Raw genomic sequence first — 20,979 nt, 5'->3', positions numbered from 1 at the left:
TCCTTATTGATATGGGTAATCTGCTTTTTGTTTTGTTTTGGGAGTTGTTGTTGGAACATATAGTTTGATGACTCTTTTGACTTCAAGTAAAAATATGTTGTAATGGTCTTCAACGGTATTGCATCCAGTGAATAGAGATTGCCAATCAAGGGATGAGAGATCATTGTCTATAAGATCATAGTTGCCTTTTTGAAGTTACAATAGGGGATTACATCATTGTGGTGATTTTTGTGTGGACGTATGTTGAGACAAAAGTCAATCATATTGTGGTCACTACTGGAAAAGGGTTCTTTAGTTTGTATTCCGTAAATTAAATTCAAACTGTTGCAGAAGATGAGATCGAGGCAGTTGTTTAGTCTAGTGTTGTTGATTACTAGTTGTTCCAGTCCCAGATTTGTAATAGCATTGTAGAAGGTTGTGTGTATGATTTCAGTTGTACAATCATTTAGGGTCCAGTCAACTGGGATAGGAAGATGAGGATTTGATAGTGTTAGAGGTATCGTCACCAAGTATAAGCTGTTCCAAGTAAAGCTGCTTTTTGCAATTGACTGATAGTCAATTTGTCAATGCTGATGTTCAAATGTTTGTGGGATGCATCCAAGGTATCTATGACTATTGGTACTACCTTTGCTTTTTTTTTGCCACAGTCGTCCTATTTCTATTTGCCAGTTTTTGTATTTTGTTATCTTTTCTAGTTCTTTCTCTTCGGTTGTCTCCAGGTACTGCTATGACACTACCCAGACTGGTTTTTGTTTTTTTGCTTTTCTTAGCAACAATTGTTAACTCTGGGGTGTTAGCAATAGAACTTAGACATAGCAATAGCACTTAGACTTATATATTGCTTTATAGTGCTTTGCAGCCCTCTCTAAGCAGTCAGCACATCACCCCCAACAATCTGGTTCCTCATTTTACCAAGTTCAGAAGGATGGAAGGCCGAATCAACCTTGAGCTGGTCAGAATCAAACTTCTGGCAGCGAGCAGTGAGTTAGCTGCAATACTGCATTCTAACCACAGCGCCCCCCACGGCTCCTTCTTATGTTGTATGTTATGTGGTGTTATGTGGCAGGTGCCTATCTGTCCCAGAGCATTTTAGCTTCTTAATTTTCTATTACTTTTTCTATTTTATGGTCCGACCAGTTCTTGATTGCAGGCAGATGATATTTCTTCCAAATCTTCCAATGCACCATTATTGCTACTTTGTCATGCTGTTGTTTACAGTCAGTCTATGAAATTTTCTTGCAGCAGCTAACCATGTGGTTCACTATTTCTTCAGCTTCTTTGCAGAGGCAACAGATGCTGTCTGTTGCTGTTTTCTCAACTCTGGCTTTGTATGTGTTCTTAAGAATTGGTCTTATGCAGCCAGAATTAGCTCGTCTCTTTTTCAACTTTCCTGCTCTTAGGCATTGCCAGGTCTTGTTATTATCTATTTTCCCCACTATTTTTAAAATGTATTGGCCACATAGTGTTTTGTCTTCCATGCCTATAATTTGTTGTTCATTTGGTCTTTCTTGCAGTTTGGCCTCTCCAATACTCAATAAACTTTCCTGGTATACTAGCTTTATCACATCTTCTTCACTATCCAGATATTCTTCAAATGTCCTTTCTTCTTCTTCAATAGTCTAACTTGCAACATAATACCCAGATATTTTCTTTGGTAAGTAGAGTGGGTCAACATTGCTGTACAAATTAAGGGCATAATTGTCATTATTTTTCTGGTCTTCCTATCTGCATTTTTCAATTCTATTTGGCCAGTCTACTATTGTTTATCAATTAAAAATTTAATAAATAAAAAAACAAATAAATCTGATTATGATTGTCTTAAACAATTTAAGATACATCATTGTGATACATGTCTATTAAGTTTCCAGACCTTAATTTTTCCTGCAAGTTTTTATACATACAGGGGATACAAAATTCTACAAAGAAAGCTTTTATATTTCCTTCACAATTCTCTTTAATATTTTATGATTTAAAATTTGAAAATGGCATTTTTGTAGCTCAGTTCTGCCCTATTTTAAGATGCAGAACAGATAGTTCTCAACTTACAACCACAATTGAATGTCAAATTTCCTTGCTGAGAGATATTTGTTAAGTGAGTTTTGCTCCATTTTATGATCTTTCTTGTCACAGTTATTAAGTGAACCACTGCAGTTGTTAAGTTAGTAACATGGTTGTTAAATGAAACTGGCTTCCCCATTGATACTTTGATTGTCAGAAGGCTGCAAAAAGTTGTCACATGGCCCTGAAATACTGCAAATGTCATAAATAAAGTCAGTTGCCAAGCAGTTGAATTTTGATCATGTGACTATGGGGATGCCACAATGGTCGTAAGTGTGAAAAATGGTCATAGGTCACTTTTTTCAATGCTGTTGTAACTTCAAACAGTCATTAAACAACTGCTAAGTCAAGGGATATCTGTACGTGATTTATTTATATTGGTTTCCAAAGGAAAGTGTCTATGGAGATTCTCAGTCATCTAGGTCATACCTGTCCAAAGGTGCTTTTTTCAAGTGGCACTGGACTTTCTGATTTTCTTTGAAGATGTTACGTTTCTCATCCAAGAAGTTTCAGTCAGAGCTGAAGAAGCTTCTTGAATACAAAGTGAAATATCTTCAAAGAAAAACCAGAAAGTCCAGTTGCCTCTTGAAAAAGTACCTTTGGGTTTCCAAAGGAAATGCATCAATGTGTTAAGCAACATTTGCAACAATGACTAAGTAATTAGAATTCAGTACATTCCAAATTTAATCTGTAAGAATGACCAATCTAATACTCTATTTTGATATGCTTACGGGTGTATTTAAGTTATATTTGCTTTCTGAATTATGATTGTTCCTATAAATTATTAGGATGAAATGGATGCTCTTCACAAATAAGCTTGGCATTAAAAACAAAGGGAGAAAAATTACCCCACTTAAGTACTTGAAGAGGCTTTTAATTTATCCTATACAACACAGACGAAGGTGTTGGATGATTTTGCTGCCATCCATTCTAGACATCCTTTTCTTTTGTAGGTCAATTCAAAAATCAATGCATTTATGCTTCAGGAATAAGATTTATTGTTATAACATTACAGAATGGTTGACAGTTTTTGAAGTATCTTACAAAGAAGAATGAGTCTGGTTTGTACAAAAGAATCAGGATTTAGAAATATTTCATTCAAATATAAGTCATGGCTGATGGAAGACATCGCAATGAACAAGCATATACAACCACCAGTATGAATAATGAAAACCTGGTGAGTTGACTGGTCCTTCAAAGGTTTCTGGAAAAGCAAAGAAAAAAAAAAGAACAGAAGATTGCCCACAAGTGCTGTGAATAGCAGCAGTCTCCCGTGGGTTTGAGCACCAAGGGACAACTTTGTTCTCAGTAGCAGTTGAGTCTTTATAAGCCACTAAGCCAGCAGAATTCATTTTCTAACAACATTCAGAAATATTCAATTTAACAATTTTATTGCTATTAGAGACCTTCAAAACAGTGAGTTTAATTTTACATCTGGTGAGTTTTACCTTAAATCTTTGGATTTCACAAATTTTAAACAGACTTAAGAATTTAAAATAAATAATATATAACTGACAGAATGCACACACGTGCTCACATTCACACACACACAAGAATTTTGGTATAAGAAAGTTTTAAATGGAGCTGTAAGCTTTGATAAAAAATAATAATTAAATAATATATTTATGGGAAATCTGAAATGGAAGTAAACTCACATTAGAAACTGCGGCTTGATGAAAATGGAAAAGGACACTAGAGGGAACTAAAGGACTAAGTAGAAATGGCTAAGCTAAAACTTTTGGCTGTAAATGACTAATAGCTATAACTGTTTGTTATCTTGAACTTTTTGAAAGATAGCCTTAAATATTGATAATTAATATCTCAAAAGGGATACAAATTTCAATGAATAAATGTTTAGAAGATAAAAACAAATTTAAGAAAATATTTATTTGATATAGATATTACAAAGTTTTTAGGTATGAAGGACAAAAATTAAAATTACTAAAATAGGAATACAATAAACAAATATAGAAAAGATGTTTTATTGTTATATTAAATAAGAGTGAAAGTGTATGTCAGGAACAAGCAACCAGAGCTGCTTGTAAATAGTTGAAGTAAAAAATTTATTGACTTCTATGTTACAAGAATTTTCCTAGACTGCTTGCCTTCCCCTGGGAATGATGAAATAACGGCTTCATGGAGCTTCGGGGAAGTCAAGCTTTATGCCTTTTGCGGCAGTACAAGGACTCTAAGCTAGGTCTCACTCCTTCCAGCTCACTTTTTATTTCCCAACAGTATATTAACTTATTATAATTATAATGAAGCTGGAAACAATTTATTTATTGTCTTTGTTATTCTACTTTTTTCATTTTTCTGTACCTTCTGAACTTTTCTTTTTATAAACTAATTTATTATTATTTATAAACTAATTTTTATTTTGTTTATTAATATCAGCCCAAAGAAACCAAGAAGAATATGAGTAGTTACTTTAGAGTAGTTTCTTTATTCATATCCACCTACAGGTAGAAATCTTCCCCGACTAAAGAATTTACCTGTATAAACTATTTGATATACTCTGCAGACCACTTGTGGGGAGGAATGGCAGTTAGGAACTGTCATATGATGTGATAATTTTCTAGACAAGTAGAGTAATCTAATAAAGTATGTACATAAAAAAGGTAATCTGCATTTTAAAAACTCAAAGACATTTAAATAGTCATTGAATGAGTCAGTATTAATTACTTTAGGATACTGTGTGTTTACTTATGTTAGCCCAGCGGCTATTGTAGATTTTGTAATTGTAACTGTATACTGGACTGTGCTATGTTACTTTATCTCAAGTCGTGGTGAGTAGATATTGAAGATGCAGGAAATCAGCAGAAAATGTAAAGTTATTTTTTAAGTAAATAATTAACTTGCTTTTTTTAGCCAACACCCACGATCAATATTCAGTTTTCAATCGCTGATATAATAAAGTATTTTCCATTTTCAATACTTTAGGGAAATTCAGACACCAAATCCAAATTGCATAGAATGATATGCCTATAACTGGCATTTAAATATCTGTCCTAGCTTGATGTGAACCCTGACACAAAAAACATGGGAAGGGAGGTGTATCTACCTAATTATCCAGAAGCTAATGTATGCAATACCAATACTTTATTTTATAGAAGTCATGTTGAGTGTTGTCAGCAAATTCACTTCTTGCCAACAACCATCTAAGAGCTCTGTCAAAAATCTCTTATCAAAATCATATGAATATATTTAGTAATTCCTCTAAATTAATGTAGTTCCAATTAATGTAATCCTGTACTAATTAATGTAGTCCTCTAAAAGATAACCAGAAAGTAAGAATAGGTGGTCAGTTTTCATACTGTTATGGAGGGGGAAATCCCAAATATTTCACACTCGCTTTTTCACTAGTTTATTTGAAATGAGATGCAAATAATTTGACAGAGATGAAACACTTAGGACAACACAAAATAACTGATGATTAGGATGGGCATTCCAGCATAAGAAAATATGAAGTGATGAATAGGATTGAAAATTTTACAATATATTTGTACTGCCTGAGCTATTGGTGGCAGAGCAAAGAATAGAATTCAGGATTGTACAAAGCAATATTAAAAAAGGGTAATAGACTGAACAAAAAAGAGAATAACACTGTTATAACCTTTGCATAACTCTAATCAAATATGCAAGAAGTTTAGGCTTTGGCTCCTATCAATTCTAGTTGGTGGCAAGGTTTACAGCAGCTGTTGTCTGAAAATGTAGAATTGTTGAGAAAATTATTTGCCAAATGAATATACTACTTTGAACAGATAAGTTTAACTGAAGGTAAAATGAAAATTTAACTCTTCACAACTCTTTTTCTCATTAAAGGTAATTATTGATAGTGAAACCAGAAAAATATATCTTTCAAAGGTTTACCTTTTAGTTTTATTGTTACAATTCAACATATACTAAATATGTTCTAAAATTGTTTTCTGAGTTATGAGTTGAGTTTCCTTTCACTTATTTAATTTCAAAACTGAAGATGATGTATAAATATATATTTTCCCAGATGTACCATGATTCTCAGTACTGTATTAACTTTCTGGAAACCTCTCAATAAAATTTTAATTAATTCATATCCTATAGCATAATAATCTACTGTAACAACTTCTTGTAATGTTCTTGTAGAGTATTATTTGTTACCACATTATAAGCAACTTATGACTTTACTGTTATAGACTTCTTTTTATATAATCAATTATCAGAAGCCACCCTCCAGATCTGCTCTCTTCTCTTGAAAATATAACAAATATAGACTTAATGGAAAGTTTTCATGCAGAATTCTTCCTTTTTCATTAAAAAAAAGTTGTTAGAACTTTCAGCAAAGCACAGTACAAACTAATATTCATGTAACTTTGAGGGAAAATAAAACTCATAAAAATAACATTTATGCAATGAAAGGTTAATTGTTATCCTATTTGTTATTTCTCTAAATCCTCCATCTGTATTTCAAGAAGAAAGTAAGAAAATGTCTACTTTAGAATCAGAAGCTGAATTAGCTAACTTCCTCAAACCTTCATATTAATGTGTGGTATGAGCAAATATGTGCACATATACTCATCTTTGCTCAAGGCAGAATATCCATTGTATTTTATGTATAGCATTGTCAGATTAGTCGCAAAACCACTAGCTGGCTACCAGTTTAGCCTACAACAGTGTTTCTTAACATTGGCCTTTTTATGAGGTTTGGACAAGTCAGACATATTGGATGGGCAATTCTGGGAGTTGGGGTCCACATCTTTTGAAAGGGCCAAGGTTGAGAAACTGTGGCCTAGATAGAGTTTGTGAAGTCAAACTATATGTGATGTGAAAGTTATCATTTTATTCAAGTTAAGGAAGTTTTATGTTTCGAACAGCACTTTTGTATGAAAGTTAATCATGCCTGAGCATTCTCGATATAAGCATTCAGTGAATTTAGCTGTACTCATATTTACAGCAGGGCATGGGACCAGCTTTCCAGGAAAAAGAAGACTACAAATTAACTATGAATTTAGAATCATTATGCAAATCCAAATATAGCTTCTGCTGAAAGATATGGCAGCTGATATATATGGACATACAACATTATGCAATGAAGCAAATTCTCATTATATTAAAGTCACACAATACTATCTATTTGGGGGGGAAGCATATGACTTGTGCTTTATTAACTATTGCTTTAAGCAGGTTTTTTCTCCTTTAATGAGATGTTAATCCTTGTGCTGAATAAAAAAAGAAGCAAATTTCAAAAGTTCATAAGAAACAGGCCGCCATAATCTTTAGAACCAATCTTTGCTACCACTCTGAACAAAACCCTGCATATTTGGTCTATGTGCATACGCGTGCGCACGTGCGCGCACACACACACACACACACAAACAGTTGCAGTATTACTTCCCCATACCAGGTGAATATAATTCTCATACAATTACAATGAGACACTTTCTTCACTTCCTATACCATTGGCATTCTCTCATTTCTAACAGCTTAGATCACAAGTTTTATCTTTATCAAAATCATGTTATCTTCAATAGTATTTTTCTTCTCTCAAGCTATATTATACATTTCTTTTCTCCCTGATCTGACTAGCATAATACTGCATACTTAAATGAACTGTTATTCCCAACTGAGAAACAGGACACTGCAGTATTCCAAACCAGCACATTGCCATCACCTTCTCTACTATAGCTACCCTACCTTTACCACAGATATTGCTTACTGCTCTGCTTTCTACTACATGGTCCACTGAATGTACTGGGGATTAAATGAAAAAAGTTTTCCAATTCATTTGCACTGTTTTATTGACTGATTTTTAACAATACTATGGAAAATACATCAAAATGTGGAGGTAATAAAACCATTAGCCAAGTAGACATTCAATTATGATGTTGTCTATCACAAATCACAACAAATATACATACAGTGACATGTGCTCTGGGTTTGCACCCCCGTGTTTTCTGGGTGAAGATGACACAGGAAATAAAAATAGTTATTTGTCCAACCAAGCTAATGTCTGTCTAGCATTATGAACAGTCATCTTTGGGTGCTTACATGCAAACATTAAAGGAAATATTCTAGCAGCTGATATTTAGCCCTTGCTTGAAGCAGAATTACTTATCTTACGCATTGAAGGCTTTGCAAAGATGCAGCCACACATAGGAACAGAAAAACAATGGGAAACTGCACACCCACAGCTGTTGACATCCCAAAGGAAACATAGCACTGCATTAGTGGATCCAAAGGTTATCTATCCTGCCTGCAGATGAGCATCTCTTTCCCGGAATGAAATTCTGTATCCTCTTTCAACCAACTATACCAATCCAGTTATGGAGCACCGCTACTTCTGAATTCCTGCAGCTTAGTCTAAATCCGAGGTGTGAAAGAGCAAGATGGCCCTGCAAGATTGGGGGGAGGGAGTTGCAGTCACAGGGCAGCAGCAATTGATTAGAAGCTGAGAGCTACATCAATCCCCATCACACCTTTCTTATGCCAGAAGAGAAACTGAGGCAGGCGACAACACACCTGTAAAATCGAAGGGAATCCTTCTCCCTATATGACGCTCTCCACAGGCGCGGTACTATAGTTCCCATCCTGCTCAGCCGCCAGCTAGCCGGGGCTGATGGACTGTCTGCAGCCCGTTGCGCCAGGAGAGCGTTGGGCTGGAGGGGAAACTACAACCAGGCAAGTCTTTCCCGCCCCCCGGAGTCGTCTGCGCGGCAGCGGCGTCTTACCGAATGGTTCACTCCCCACATGAGGACGCTAAGCAGCGGATCGCTGGCCCGGAAGAGCTTGACTTTCTGGGCCACGAAATGCTTCTTCTTGGTCTTGGTCTTACTCGCCATAACGGACACGATATTACCCGGGGCCGCCATGGGAGCCGCCGAGGAGCAACCCAGGAGGAAGAGGAGAAAAAGGACGGCGAGGGTCAGTGCCCCGGAGCCGCCAACGGGCAGGGGAGGGAAAGGAAGAGACGGCGGGAAAGGAGGGGCCAGTAAAACCAGGCAGCCCTGCTGGCTGGCTGGCTGGTTCTCGGTAGCACGTCGGGCGCTAGCGCGGCTGCGGCAGGAGCGAAGCGGCGGGTTAGTCCCTGGCACGGCTTCTGCTACTGCTGCAGCTGCTGCCCCCGCAGGGCGATACCAAGAGCATCCTAGCCCGGACGCTCGCGCCGTTCGCTGGAAGGGCCTGCGTTCTCTCCTCCCCTCGCAGGCCCCGCCTTCCAGCCTTTGGCGGGGAGGGGGGAGGGGGCGCGCCGTCGTACCTTCCCTCTGCCTCTCCCGGCCTTCTCTGTATCTGAGCGCCCCGCCTCCCTCCCCCAAGAAGACGCATCGCTCTCAGCGCGGAGTTGTAAGGCTGGAGCCTGCCGACACGCGCGTCTCCTCCATGGGAGCATGCGCAGCGGTTCAGGGCGTGCGCGGCAGGAAAAGTGAAGTCTTCGCGGCGTTCTATGCCCGACGTTGACTCTTGCTTTCCCTTTCCTCTTTGGGGAGGCAGGGCAGTGGATGAGTGACGGCTTCCATCATCCCAGCCAACAGTGAAGAAGACATTTATCTTTTTTTTTCTAGACAGATAGTTAAGTAAACAATGGATTAAGGCTGCAATCCTAAATCCAATTCTTAGGGAGAAATATTATAAGAAATACTATAGGCTGCAGATAATACTGCTAAAGCATAATAATTTGAAATTAAGGTGCACTGTGAAGCCAACAATTATGGTTCATACAGTAATCTATACTTTATAATAGGGTTTCTCAACTTTGACAACTTGTGGAGGCTTCCAACTCCCAGAAGTTTCCATCCAGTAGGCTATCCCCCAATGCACAATGGGTGAGCCCCCTTTACTTGCCCAGTTCCTGCCCACTTAACAGTTGAAAGCATGTACATAAATACAGGAACTATGTATTGCTTCTACAAAGCACTGTCCTGCTCAAATAATAAATGTGGCTTTTACTTAACTGCATTAACAATTGTCACTGCAGGCTATTGGTGTCTCCCATTTTAGCACAGTACTGCATTACTAAAGCATTTTTATTGAATTCCTCTGCTTAATCCATAGCAGTGCTATTTTGCTGTTCTGAATGTTCCCTGATATTATTATGATTTGTTACAGCAGGCATGCCAAACTAATGGCCCATGGGCCTGATGCGTCATGTGCAGGCCACGCCCACCTGAGCTCCATGAATGGGGAAATTGTTGTGAAACTTCACCTGACAGCAATGTGACACGGCGAGTTTGACACCCATGTATTACAGCATAGGTGCTTTTTACTAGCACCCTATTCAGATCTGATCCAAGTTAAACTAGTGGTCCTAGTTTTAAGAACCTGTCAATCACACATACACGAATATACTATATGACATTGTCTAACAGACAGGAAGCAGCAGGTGAAGCTAGGTGGAATCACAACCAATACCTGTACAATTAGCATAGGGCCCCCCCAAAGCTGTGTGCTATCTTCAGTTCTCTTCTCCCTATATACCAATGGCTACATCTCAAATGATCCATCTGTTAAAATACTGAAGTTTGTTGATGACATAACAGTGATTGGTCTCATTCGAGACAACAATGAATCCACATACAGACAGGACGTTATACAACTTGCCTTGGGGTGTAACCGGAACAAACTGGAACTGAACACACTCAAAACTGTAGAAATGGTGATAGACTTTAGAAGGAGCCCTCCCATACTACCACCTCTTACAATACTAGACAACACAGTATCAACAGTAGAGATCTTCAAATTTCGAGGTTCTACTATATCACATGACCTAAAATGGACACCTAACATCAAAAACACAAAACAGCACAACAAAGAATGTTCTTTCTGCGCCAACTCAGAAAGCTCAAACTGCCCAAGGAGCTGCTGATACAGTTCTACAGAGGAATTATTGAGTCTGTCATCTGCACCTCTATAACTGTCTGGTTTGGTTCTGCAACCCAACAGGACAGACACAGACTTCAGAGGATAATTAGGACTGCAGAAAAAAACAATTACTACCCACCTGCCTTCAATTGAGGACCTGTATACTGCACGAGTCAAAAAGAGGGCTGTGAAAATTTTTACAGACCCCTCACATCCCAGACATAAACTGTTTCAACTCCTTCCCTCAAACAAGAACAGTTTTTCCCCGAAAGCCATCACTCTGCTAAACAAATAATTCCCTCAACACTGTTCAACTATTTACAAAGTGTACACTACTATTACTGTTAATCTTCTCATCACTCCTTATTACCCATCCACTCTCACTTGTGATTGTAGGACTGTAACTTTGTTGCTTGTATCCGTATGATTTATATTGACTGTTTCCTAGTATGATTTGATTGTTGATTGTACCCTATGACTATCATTAAGTGTTGTACGTTATGATTCTTGATTCTTAATGAATGTATCTTTTTTTTATGTATACTGAGGGTATTTACACCAAGACAAATTCCTTATGTCCAATCACACTTGGCCAATAAAGTATTCTATTCTATTCTATTCCATTCCATTCCATATTTTCTATTCTATTCTATTCTATTCTATTCTATTCTATTCTATTCTATTCTATTCTATTCTATTCCATTCCATTCCATATTTTCTATTCTATTCTATTCCATTCCATTCCATATTTTCTATTCTATTCTATTCTATTCTATTCTATTCTATTCTATTCTATTCTATTCTATTCTATTCTATTTAGGTAATTCTGTGGAGGATCTTCTTCCATTTCTCACCAGAGTGTTTTAGTGTTATTATGCTGTGATCTCATCAATCTTGACAATTTCTGAATTGATACCTGTTTTAATTATGGATGTATAGATAGTTCTCAACTTACAATCACAATTGGACTGGAATTTCCATTAATAAGCAAAGCAGTTGTTAAACAAGTCATGTCTGATTTTATAATCTTTTTTGCCACGGTTAAGCAAATCACCACAGCTATTAAGTGAATCATGTGGTTGTTAAGCGAATTTGGGTTCCCCCACTGACTTTACCTATTGGAGACAGCTTGGAAGGTCACAAATACTGATCTTGTGATCCAGTGAATTTATTACATTGTGAACTGATTTTATAACAAGGGTGTGTTTATCTAGCTTGGACTTATATCTTGTCAAAATTACAAAATAAATAGCCATTATTAATATTATTATTGTACCATTGATTTTAGCTAACAGGAAAGAATTGTGATCTTAAGAAGTTCTTTTAATACAGTACTTTCTACACTTGCAAAATCCAGGCTTTTGTTACTAATGTTCCTTCTTAATGAGTTCCTCAGAAGCTAAACTTACAGTTTCATTTTATTTCCTCACTCCCAAAAAGTTGGTTGGACACTATTATGAATCTTCTTTGACAAATAAGGCACCATTTCTGTATAAATGTCCACTATATCCCTAGAGCCACTCTGATGCCTGTAAAGTGCAGAATATATTGTACCATTATGGAAATGGCTTGGGATTATTTGTATTCACATATGGAACTAAATCATAGTTATTTTAGGTTATGTAGAATATAGAGCTAATGGGGTAATAAGCTAATGCAAACCATGGTCCACCATGCTGGTTTAGACAACATATTATTTGCCACTTTAAGTTTAAGGGCGGGATACAAATAAGTAAACAAACTAGTAAATCTAAGAAAAAAATAAGATACGGTATGCATTTCTTTAATCTTCTGTCAGTTATAAAGTTTGCCCTTTGCAGACTACCTTAGAAGGACAGCCTACTCTGTACAATTAACATTGAATTGAAATAATCCCGAAAGTTAAATTCAATATATTATTAGCTCTTATAACCTTGTAATGCTTTCTGAAATTAAGGACCAAATGTATCTATATCTATATCTATATATCTATATATCTATCTATCTCTCTGTGTGTGTGTATGTGTGTGTGTGCGTGCGCGTGTGTGTGTATGCTAAATGCTGCTGCTGCTGCTGCTTTTGCTATTTGCTTCTGCATATTTTTTGTGTGGTTTCCTCCATTCCATGCCTTCCTAAATTTGCAGATGAAGTTGCTGCCAACTTCCTCTGCAAGCCAGTAACAGGTCAGCTATCAACATTTGCAAACTGCAGAGGAAGTACTATACAGTTTTGCTGTGGAAGAAACTGTGAGTCAATGTAATTAGCAGCTCTTTGATGTTATTTGTTCTGTACAGTTACCTGCTGCCTTTGACAGAAGGGTAATAAATAACGAAGTCCACGTGTGCCTTTCCACTGTTAAGTCCAACTGAATTCAGTGAGATGTACACTGAAGAAAATATGTATATTTACTAAGAATAATGTATATTTTCAACTCAACTCAACTAACCAGGCTAGCTAAGATCTAACCAAGATCTAGTATCTTGTTATGGAAACAAGTTTCAATAAACATATAAATTCCATCCAAAAAAGTTTGCTTGTTTTTTTTTTAAACATTTTTTATCAAGATCCTTCTGTATCTTAAGCCTATCTTCTGGACTGGAGTACTTGTTATTCTTGCTAGCTTGGTATCATCTGCAGATTTGATGAGTTCCCCCTCTATTCCCTCATCTAAATTGTTGATGAAGATACTGAAGAGTACTGGGCCTAAGACAAAGCCTTGCTGTATCTTACTGCACATTTTCCTGCATGTAAGTGCAATTCCATTAAGGACTACATTGACTGTTGGTTGGTTAGCCAGTTAGAAATCCAGCTGGTGGTGATGCTGTCTAACACACATTTTTCTAACTTATCAAGCAATATGTTATGGTCTACGTTATCAAATGCCTTACTGAAGTCCAAGTAAATTATATCCACAGCATTTCTCTGGTCCAATAGTTTTGTCACTTTATCAGATAATGTAATGAGATTTGTCTGGCATTTGTCTGATTTGTCTGTTTTTGACAAACACATATTATGATTTCGTTTGCCTCTGGGTGTTTCCAGATTCATTGCTTGAATTTTCCCTGGTATTGCTGTCAGACTGATAGGTCTGTAGTTTCTGGGTTTCCTTTTTCCCCTTTTTTGAAGGTGGGAACTACATCAGCCCTTTTCCAGGCATCTGTTATTCCCCAGTGTTCCAGGATATTTGAAAGATATGATGTGATCATGTCAGTTCCTTCAAAATTTTGGGGTGTAATCCATCTAGTCCTGGTGATTGAAACTCATCTCTAGGGTGGACAGGTGCTCTCTTATCTTTTTCTTGCCTATTTTAACTTGTATTCTTAATCTGTTTTTTACAGTACTGTTTTTGATAGGTTGGCCTGTTTTTTTCTTTTTGTGTAAAGACAGATGCAAAAGCAAAGTTAAGCAGTTCTGCTTTCCCACTGTTGCTCATCATCTTCTTGCCATTTTCTCCCATTAATGGACCTATCTTTTTCTGGACTTTTTTCTTGTTTTTTTACATGTTGAAGGAAGCTTCTTTTGTAATTTTTGACTTTTGTTGTAAGCCTTAGTTCATTTTGAGCCTTAGCTTTCCTGACTTCATCTTTGTAGGTCCAGACTATTTGTTGATATTCTGCCTTAGCTATGTGCTCTTCTTTCCATTTTTTATACTTGTCCCTTTTATCTTTCAGATTATCAGAGAGTTGTTTATGCAGCCATGCTGGTTTATTTTGAGATATCTTATTATTATTATTCATTGGAATTGTGCTAGACTAGACTTTTATAATCTCACTTTTCAAAATATTCCAAGCTTCTTGGGCTGTTTCCTCCTTGAGCATTCTTGTCCATGGCATGCTTCCCAAGCTTTAATTTTATTGAAATCAGTTATCATAAAGTCCAAGATTCTAGTTTGATTGTATTCTATTGCGTGTGGCTTGCATAATGTTGAATTCCAATATTGCATGACCACCTCCCCAAGGTTCCTGTAATTTTAACACCATCTCTCATCTCTGTTAGTGAGAATTAAGTCCAGTATGGCTAACCTCTTGTTCCTTGTCAACTTTTTTGGATAAATGAATAATATCAACACCTTTAAAATATTAGTAATCAACATTAAAAATAATATTAATATATTCGCTTAACTTTAATCTAACACATAATAACCTATTAACTATAAACAAATCATAACATTCAACAATTCACAATATTTCTCTAATCAAATCAAATGTAATCCTCAAAGGCTAAAGTCAAAACTTCATTTTCCTCCTTTTCCTATAGGAACTCCAAGCTACAAGGGATGTACCGAAACTTATATCTAACCAAAGCAGTCAATTTTGCCATCTCAGCTAGCTCCATTAGTTTCAAAATCTGTTCTTTCATTGTGGGTATATGTTCCTCTTTCCATCTTTGTGCATATAATAGCCTTCTATCCAAAAAAGTTTGGATGTTTTGTTTCAATGGGTTTCAGATATTACTATCCCATAATAGCTTCCTATTTAGGGTTTATGAATAAGCTGCAATTGGTTAGGCTCACCTAAAATGTAACACCATAATTAATTATTTACAAACTGTAAATAGTTGAGTTCATACAACAAAGCCAAGAACAGATAAATTTGGTTTTGGCTTTTGAATCATCCTGCTGAAGTGGATAATATGAGTAAAAAATAAAAATGCTACTCAATGATATGGTATATAAATCAGAATTACTATGCTTACAAGGTAAAGTAAGCCAAATAAAAATAAACTATATTATCACCTAATACAACATTTGGATCCAATCTCAGAACAACATTTCTGTGTAATATGTAAACCTAAATGTGCTTATACTACAAATTATGGCTTAGAATAGGGGTAGTCCTCAATTTACCACCATTTGTTTTAATGACCATTTGAAGTTACAACAGCACTGAATAAAGTGACTTATGACCATTTTTCACATTTATGACAATTGCAGCATTCCAATGGTCATGTGATCAAAATTTGGATGCTTGGCAAGTGGCATGTAACAACCATGTTCCGGTATTAACTTAACAACTGCAGTGATTCACTTAACATCTATGAAAAGAATGGTAACAAGTGAGGCAAAACACAGTTAACAACTGTCATAGTAACATAAATTTTGGTCTCAGTTGCAGTCATAAGTTAAAGACTACCAGCATTGTGTGAACTTACTTTTAATCTCCATTATTTTTTTTTGATCCCTTAAAATGCTGAAAATTTGTTATGTGGCCTGTTCCTTCAAGACCAGAGCATCCCTGGCTGGGATAATTAAAATTTCTACCGTGTTTCTCCAACAATATGGCCTCCCCCAATAAGAAGTCCCAGCATGTTTTATCGGCATAAAATCAAATTGAGCCCCTCCCCCCAAATTAAGCCTATATTAAACATGCAAAACGGGGGGAAATGGCGGGGGGGCTTGCCATTAGGAAGTACTTTTGTTGCATACCTGGATATGGTGCTGCCTGCATTGACCTCGGCATTGGTGGGGAACTTCATATCGGGAAACCTTCCACCACCGTTGCTTTCCCTTCTCCCCATGCTGCTGCGGCGTTTAAAGCAATGCTGCGGCGTTTGGCGCAGCCACGCGTGGCCAACTAGGGCTCCTCCCTGCAACCAGAGCCCGGCGGAGACACTCGGCTTCAGACACTCTTGTTGCCGCCTTCCCTTTGCCTTCGAAGGCAAAGCCAATTCTTTTAAAAATGACGCCCTACTACCAGTATGACAAAGCCTCCCCTGCCCGAGAGGGCAGCCCAACCCCATGTGGGGAGGCAAATCTCCTGGGGCTGCAGAGCAGGATCGGCCCACCCCAGGAGAAGCGCCCAGCTGCCATCCTTGCCTGGCGCCGGGCAGAGCGTGAAGAACTTCGTCTGGGGCACCCATTGCAGCTGACAGGTGGGCCCTCCTGCCCGGCAGTGGAGCTCTCGCCAAGGCAGCGAGCGCCTCCCCTCCAGGCCCTCCGCTTATCCTGCCAGGGCTGCGCCAGAGCCGTGCAGGCTGGGCAGAGCTGGGAAAGCGAGCCACGGTTGCGCACTACTACCAGTACGACAAGGGATGAGCCGAGGGCCCGGCGGGGAGGCGCTCGCTGCCTTGGTGAGAGCTCCACCGCTGGGCAGGAGGGCCCGCCTGTCAGCTGCGCTGGGCGCCCCAGGTGAAGCTCTTTGCGCTCTGCCCAGCGCCAGGCAGGGATGGCGGCTGGGCACTTCTCCCGGGGTGGGCTGATCCTGCGCTGCAGCCCCGGGAGAATCGCCTCCCCACGTGGGGCTGGGCTGCCCTCTTGGGCAGGGGAGGCTCTGTCGTACCGGTAGTAGGGTGTCATTTTTAAAAGAATTGGCTTTGCCTTCGAAGGTGAAGGGAAGGCGGCGACAGGAGCGCCTGAAGCTGAGTGTCTCTGCTGGGCTCCGGTTGCAGGGAGGAGCCCTGGCTGGCTGTGCATGGCTGCGCCAAATGCTGCAGCGTTGGTCTAAATGCCACGGTAGCATGGGAGAAGGGAAAGCAACGGTGGTGGAAGGTCTCCCAATATGAAGTGCCCCACCAATGCCGAGGTCAACATCCAAGCCGTCGCTGCCTACCCACCCGAGGATGCAAGGGGGGGAATTACGTCACCCCCGAAAAGACGGCCTAGCCATTTTTCAGGGGTCAAAAAAAAATAAGGCCCGGCCTTATTTTGTGAGAAACACGGTATATTATATCTACATTTGTTATATATAAAAAATATTGAAATAGCTAAAGTTACTTTTATTATTTTGAAGGTTCATTTCCAATTTCCAAGTGCAGGCTCTTCCTGATGATTATGTGTGCCATTTATTTAATAGGAAAAGATTGATTTACTGGGAGATTTAATACCCTGGACATAATTTTATTTATTTATTTTTTACCTTCAAGTTAGTGTTGTCTCTTGGTGTCTACCTGCTGTTTTCTTGGCAAGATTTCCAAAAGTAGCTTGCTATTGTCTTTCTCCTAAGACTGAGAGAGAGGGACTGGCCCAAGATCACTTAGCTGTCTTCATGCCTAAGGCAGAATTTATAGTTTCGCAGTTTCTGTCCTGATGCTTTAACCACTGCACTAAACTGGCTGTCAGTTATACTGTAACTTTAAGCCCTAGGAGTGGAAAACTATTCACTATTTTACCATTCTTCCTCAATTCATTGAAAACGATATTGCTTTTATTTTTTTTCCCAAAAGGAAAAGAATATTTCAACAGAATTCTCATAAGCTGATTGTAGGTGTCTTGCATTTATTTAAATTTTGAAATGGTCCAAGGTTTGTGAAAGTATCTTTTCTTTCTTTATACAATCTTTTTTTCCTGTGGGTCGCAATGGTTTTGGGTTCCATGCTTCAGTGTCATTCCATCCAATGGGGCTTTCCCTGGCACTGAAGAACAGGCAGATTGTGGGGTTCAAACCAGTCCCCATTGGTCATAGTAATTTCTCAACAATAGTAATCTTTTTCCCAGTCTATAAGTGAAACAAATTTAGATAATTTCTAGCTGAACTGAAGTTAAACTGTTATTTTATATTTGATTCCAATAGTAACTGTACCATATGTAAATTCTGTGAACAATTGTATCACTGATCTTAAAGAAAAAGTTAGGGAACAATAGTGAGAATGGTCAGAGAGAAACATCCTTATGGATGTTTCAGGCTGTTGCAGATAAAAATGCCTCTTACACTACCATTCTGCTACTTATTCACTAAGGAACTGGACAAGTAACAAGTGGAACATTAAAAATAGAACTCCTTAGTATATAAGGTTTAATATTAATACTGATGTTAATCTCTGCTTAACTGAAGTTGCTTACTGGCAAGAAGATGTTAGGCCTTCAAACTATGGTTAGTCTATCCATATATTTGTGTGTAAGAAAACAACCAAGCTTAGAGCACACTGAATACTCTACAGTACAACTACATTTAAGCCCAGCATATTGTGTAAGTCCAATTATATGGTTAGTTCCATGTGTTATGTGTGAATTTAGAAGAGTAGTGTTATGTATTGTATATAGTGTATAGTTGTCAGTTGAAGTTCTCATTCTGGTCCTCTATTGGAATAGGAAAGTACTGTCTCCTGATTGGACATTTGGTTGATCAGTTTTCTATATACAGAGCTGTATCAGCGAGGGAATTCAGTTGCCTCACAGGCAGTATTGAATAAAGAGCTGTTACAGTTCACTCCATTTTTCACTCAGAACTTGACACTGGTGACGAGAATGGGATCGAATGGAAACAGGCTGCAAAGAACTGATCACTGCGAACTGACCCACTCAGAACTGAATCACCAGAGGTGATCCACAGTTACTGCCACTTCATTGACCATAGACCCCTCAACCCAGATTGCTTGGGGCTCACACTGGTCTGTTGGAAAATGGCTGCATTACTGCCTTTTGCTCTATGCAACCCAGCTTCTGAGACATGGGACTCCTACCTTGCTCTGATCCAAATGAAGCCACAAAGAGTACCATTCACCTTGTGCTCAAAGGATGATGAGCAACTCAACAAGCTCATCAACTAAGAAATCCTGGAACCTGTTGACCACGCAAAACAGGAGACTCCAATTGTGACCCCTGTAAAGCCGGACGGTTCTGTCCACATCTGTACAGACTATAAATGTACATTAAATAGAGTGCTACAGCAAAATGCATACCTGGTGCCCATGGTCCAAAATCTGCTGCACTCTGGGTGAGGGTAAGGCCTTTGCTAAACTGGACCATGCCCAAGCCTACCAACAGCTACCAGTTGACGATGCCACAGCTGAGGTTCAGACGATTGTAACACATTGAGGAGTTTTTAGATGTTGCTGGCAGCAATTTGGGGTGAGCGTGGCACCAGGACTTTTCCAGAGCCTGATGGAGTGTCTCTTGCAAGGCATCTCAGATGTCATCCCTACTTCAATGATGTCTTAGTGTAATTGACCAATGCTGAACTCCTCGACTGTCTGCGAGTGGTACTCACCCGTTTCCAGAAAGTTGGCCTCAAACTTAAAAAAAGAAAAGTGCAAGATACGGTAGGGTTCCTTGGATATCTTATTGATGCCTCTGGTTTACACCCTATACAGGCAAAGGTCCAAGCCATCCAGGAAGCTCCTACACCCAAGATCAAGACAGAACTCCAGGCATTTTTGGGACTGCTAAATTTCTACAGCATCTCCTTGCCACACAAAGCTTCTATAGCTGAGCCTCTCCATTGCTTGCTCAACAGGACAATGTCTTGGTCCTGGGCCAAAAAGAAGCTGCTGCCTTCTCTGCTGTCAAGGAGCTACTATCTTCAAACAGTGTCCTGGTGCACTACAATGAAAATCTTCCTTTGGTTCTCACTTGCGATGCCTCTCCATTCGGTGTCGGCGCCATTTTAAGCCACTGATTCCTGGATGGAAGAGAAGCCCCAATCGCTTTCTTCTCATGGATCTTGTCATCGGCTGAATGAAACTACAGCCAGCTGAATAGGGAAGTTTGGCTGAAGTCACAGGAGTCAAACGCTTCCATGAATACCTCTATGGCAAACCATTTGACCTTGTGACTGATCACAAGCCGCTATTGGGCCTGCTCGCCTGAGACTGCCAAATGCCACAGGTTTTGTCCCCTTGCATGCTGTGCTGGACTGTGTTCCTAGATGCATATAGCTACCGCTTTCTGCATTGGCTGAGTAAGACACATAGCCACATCAATACCCTCAGATGATGCCTGCTCTTGAACTGTTATGGAGGATCCAGTTCCAGCATCAACTGAAGACCTGCCATCCGGTCCCATTACAGTGTTGAAGATTGTTGCACACTCCGCCAAGGACCATGTCATCGCCCAAGTGCTCAGCTGGGTGTGGAGGGAGTGTCCAAAGAGGCCAGTTAACACAGAGTTCCTTTCCTTCCACACCTGGCAACATGAGCTACCCACTCAATAGGGCTGCCTACTCTGGGGGTGTTATGTGGTGGTACCCCAGAGGCTGTAGTGACCAATTTTGGAAGCTCTTCGTGTAAGCTACCCAGGCATCATGTGGATGATGGCACTCATCCACAGTTATTTCTGGTGACCCAACTTAGACAAGGCCATCAGTGATTGGATTGCATCTTGTCAGACTCTTGCTAAGAATCAAGGCGAGTCCCCCCATCCTTTCCAGCACGTGAGTGGAAAGCACCCAAGACAAC

The 20,979-nt window shown here is 39.1% G+C and overlaps 1 protein-coding gene across 1 annotated transcript in view; it reads right to left on the bottom strand.

Annotated features, from left to right (window-relative positions):
- The window catches only part of PIP4K2A (phosphatidylinositol-5-phosphate 4-kinase type 2 alpha), a 77,874-nt gene extending 68,468 nt beyond the window's left edge, over nucleotides 1-9,406 (bottom strand). The window contains exon 1 of the mRNA XM_087947064.1: nucleotides 8,763-9,406. Within this exon, the coding sequence (XP_087803190.1) occupies nucleotides 8,763-8,903 (141 nt within the window). The 5' untranslated portion in view covers nucleotides 8,904-9,406. The remainder of the gene's footprint in view (nucleotides 1-8,762) is intronic.
- Nucleotides 9,407-20,979: the final 11,573 nt, after the last annotated feature.

Source organism: Notechis scutatus, chromosome Z, assembly GCF_049901735.1.
Source record: "Notechis scutatus isolate UNSWTSFEM ecotype Mainland chromosome Z, rNotScu1.2, whole genome shotgun sequence".
Classification (NCBI taxonomy): Eukaryota; Metazoa; Chordata; class Lepidosauria; order Squamata; family Elapidae; genus Notechis; species Notechis scutatus.
Note: the sequence above shows the minus strand (reverse complement) of the source record. Positions and strands in the feature narration are given on the sequence as shown.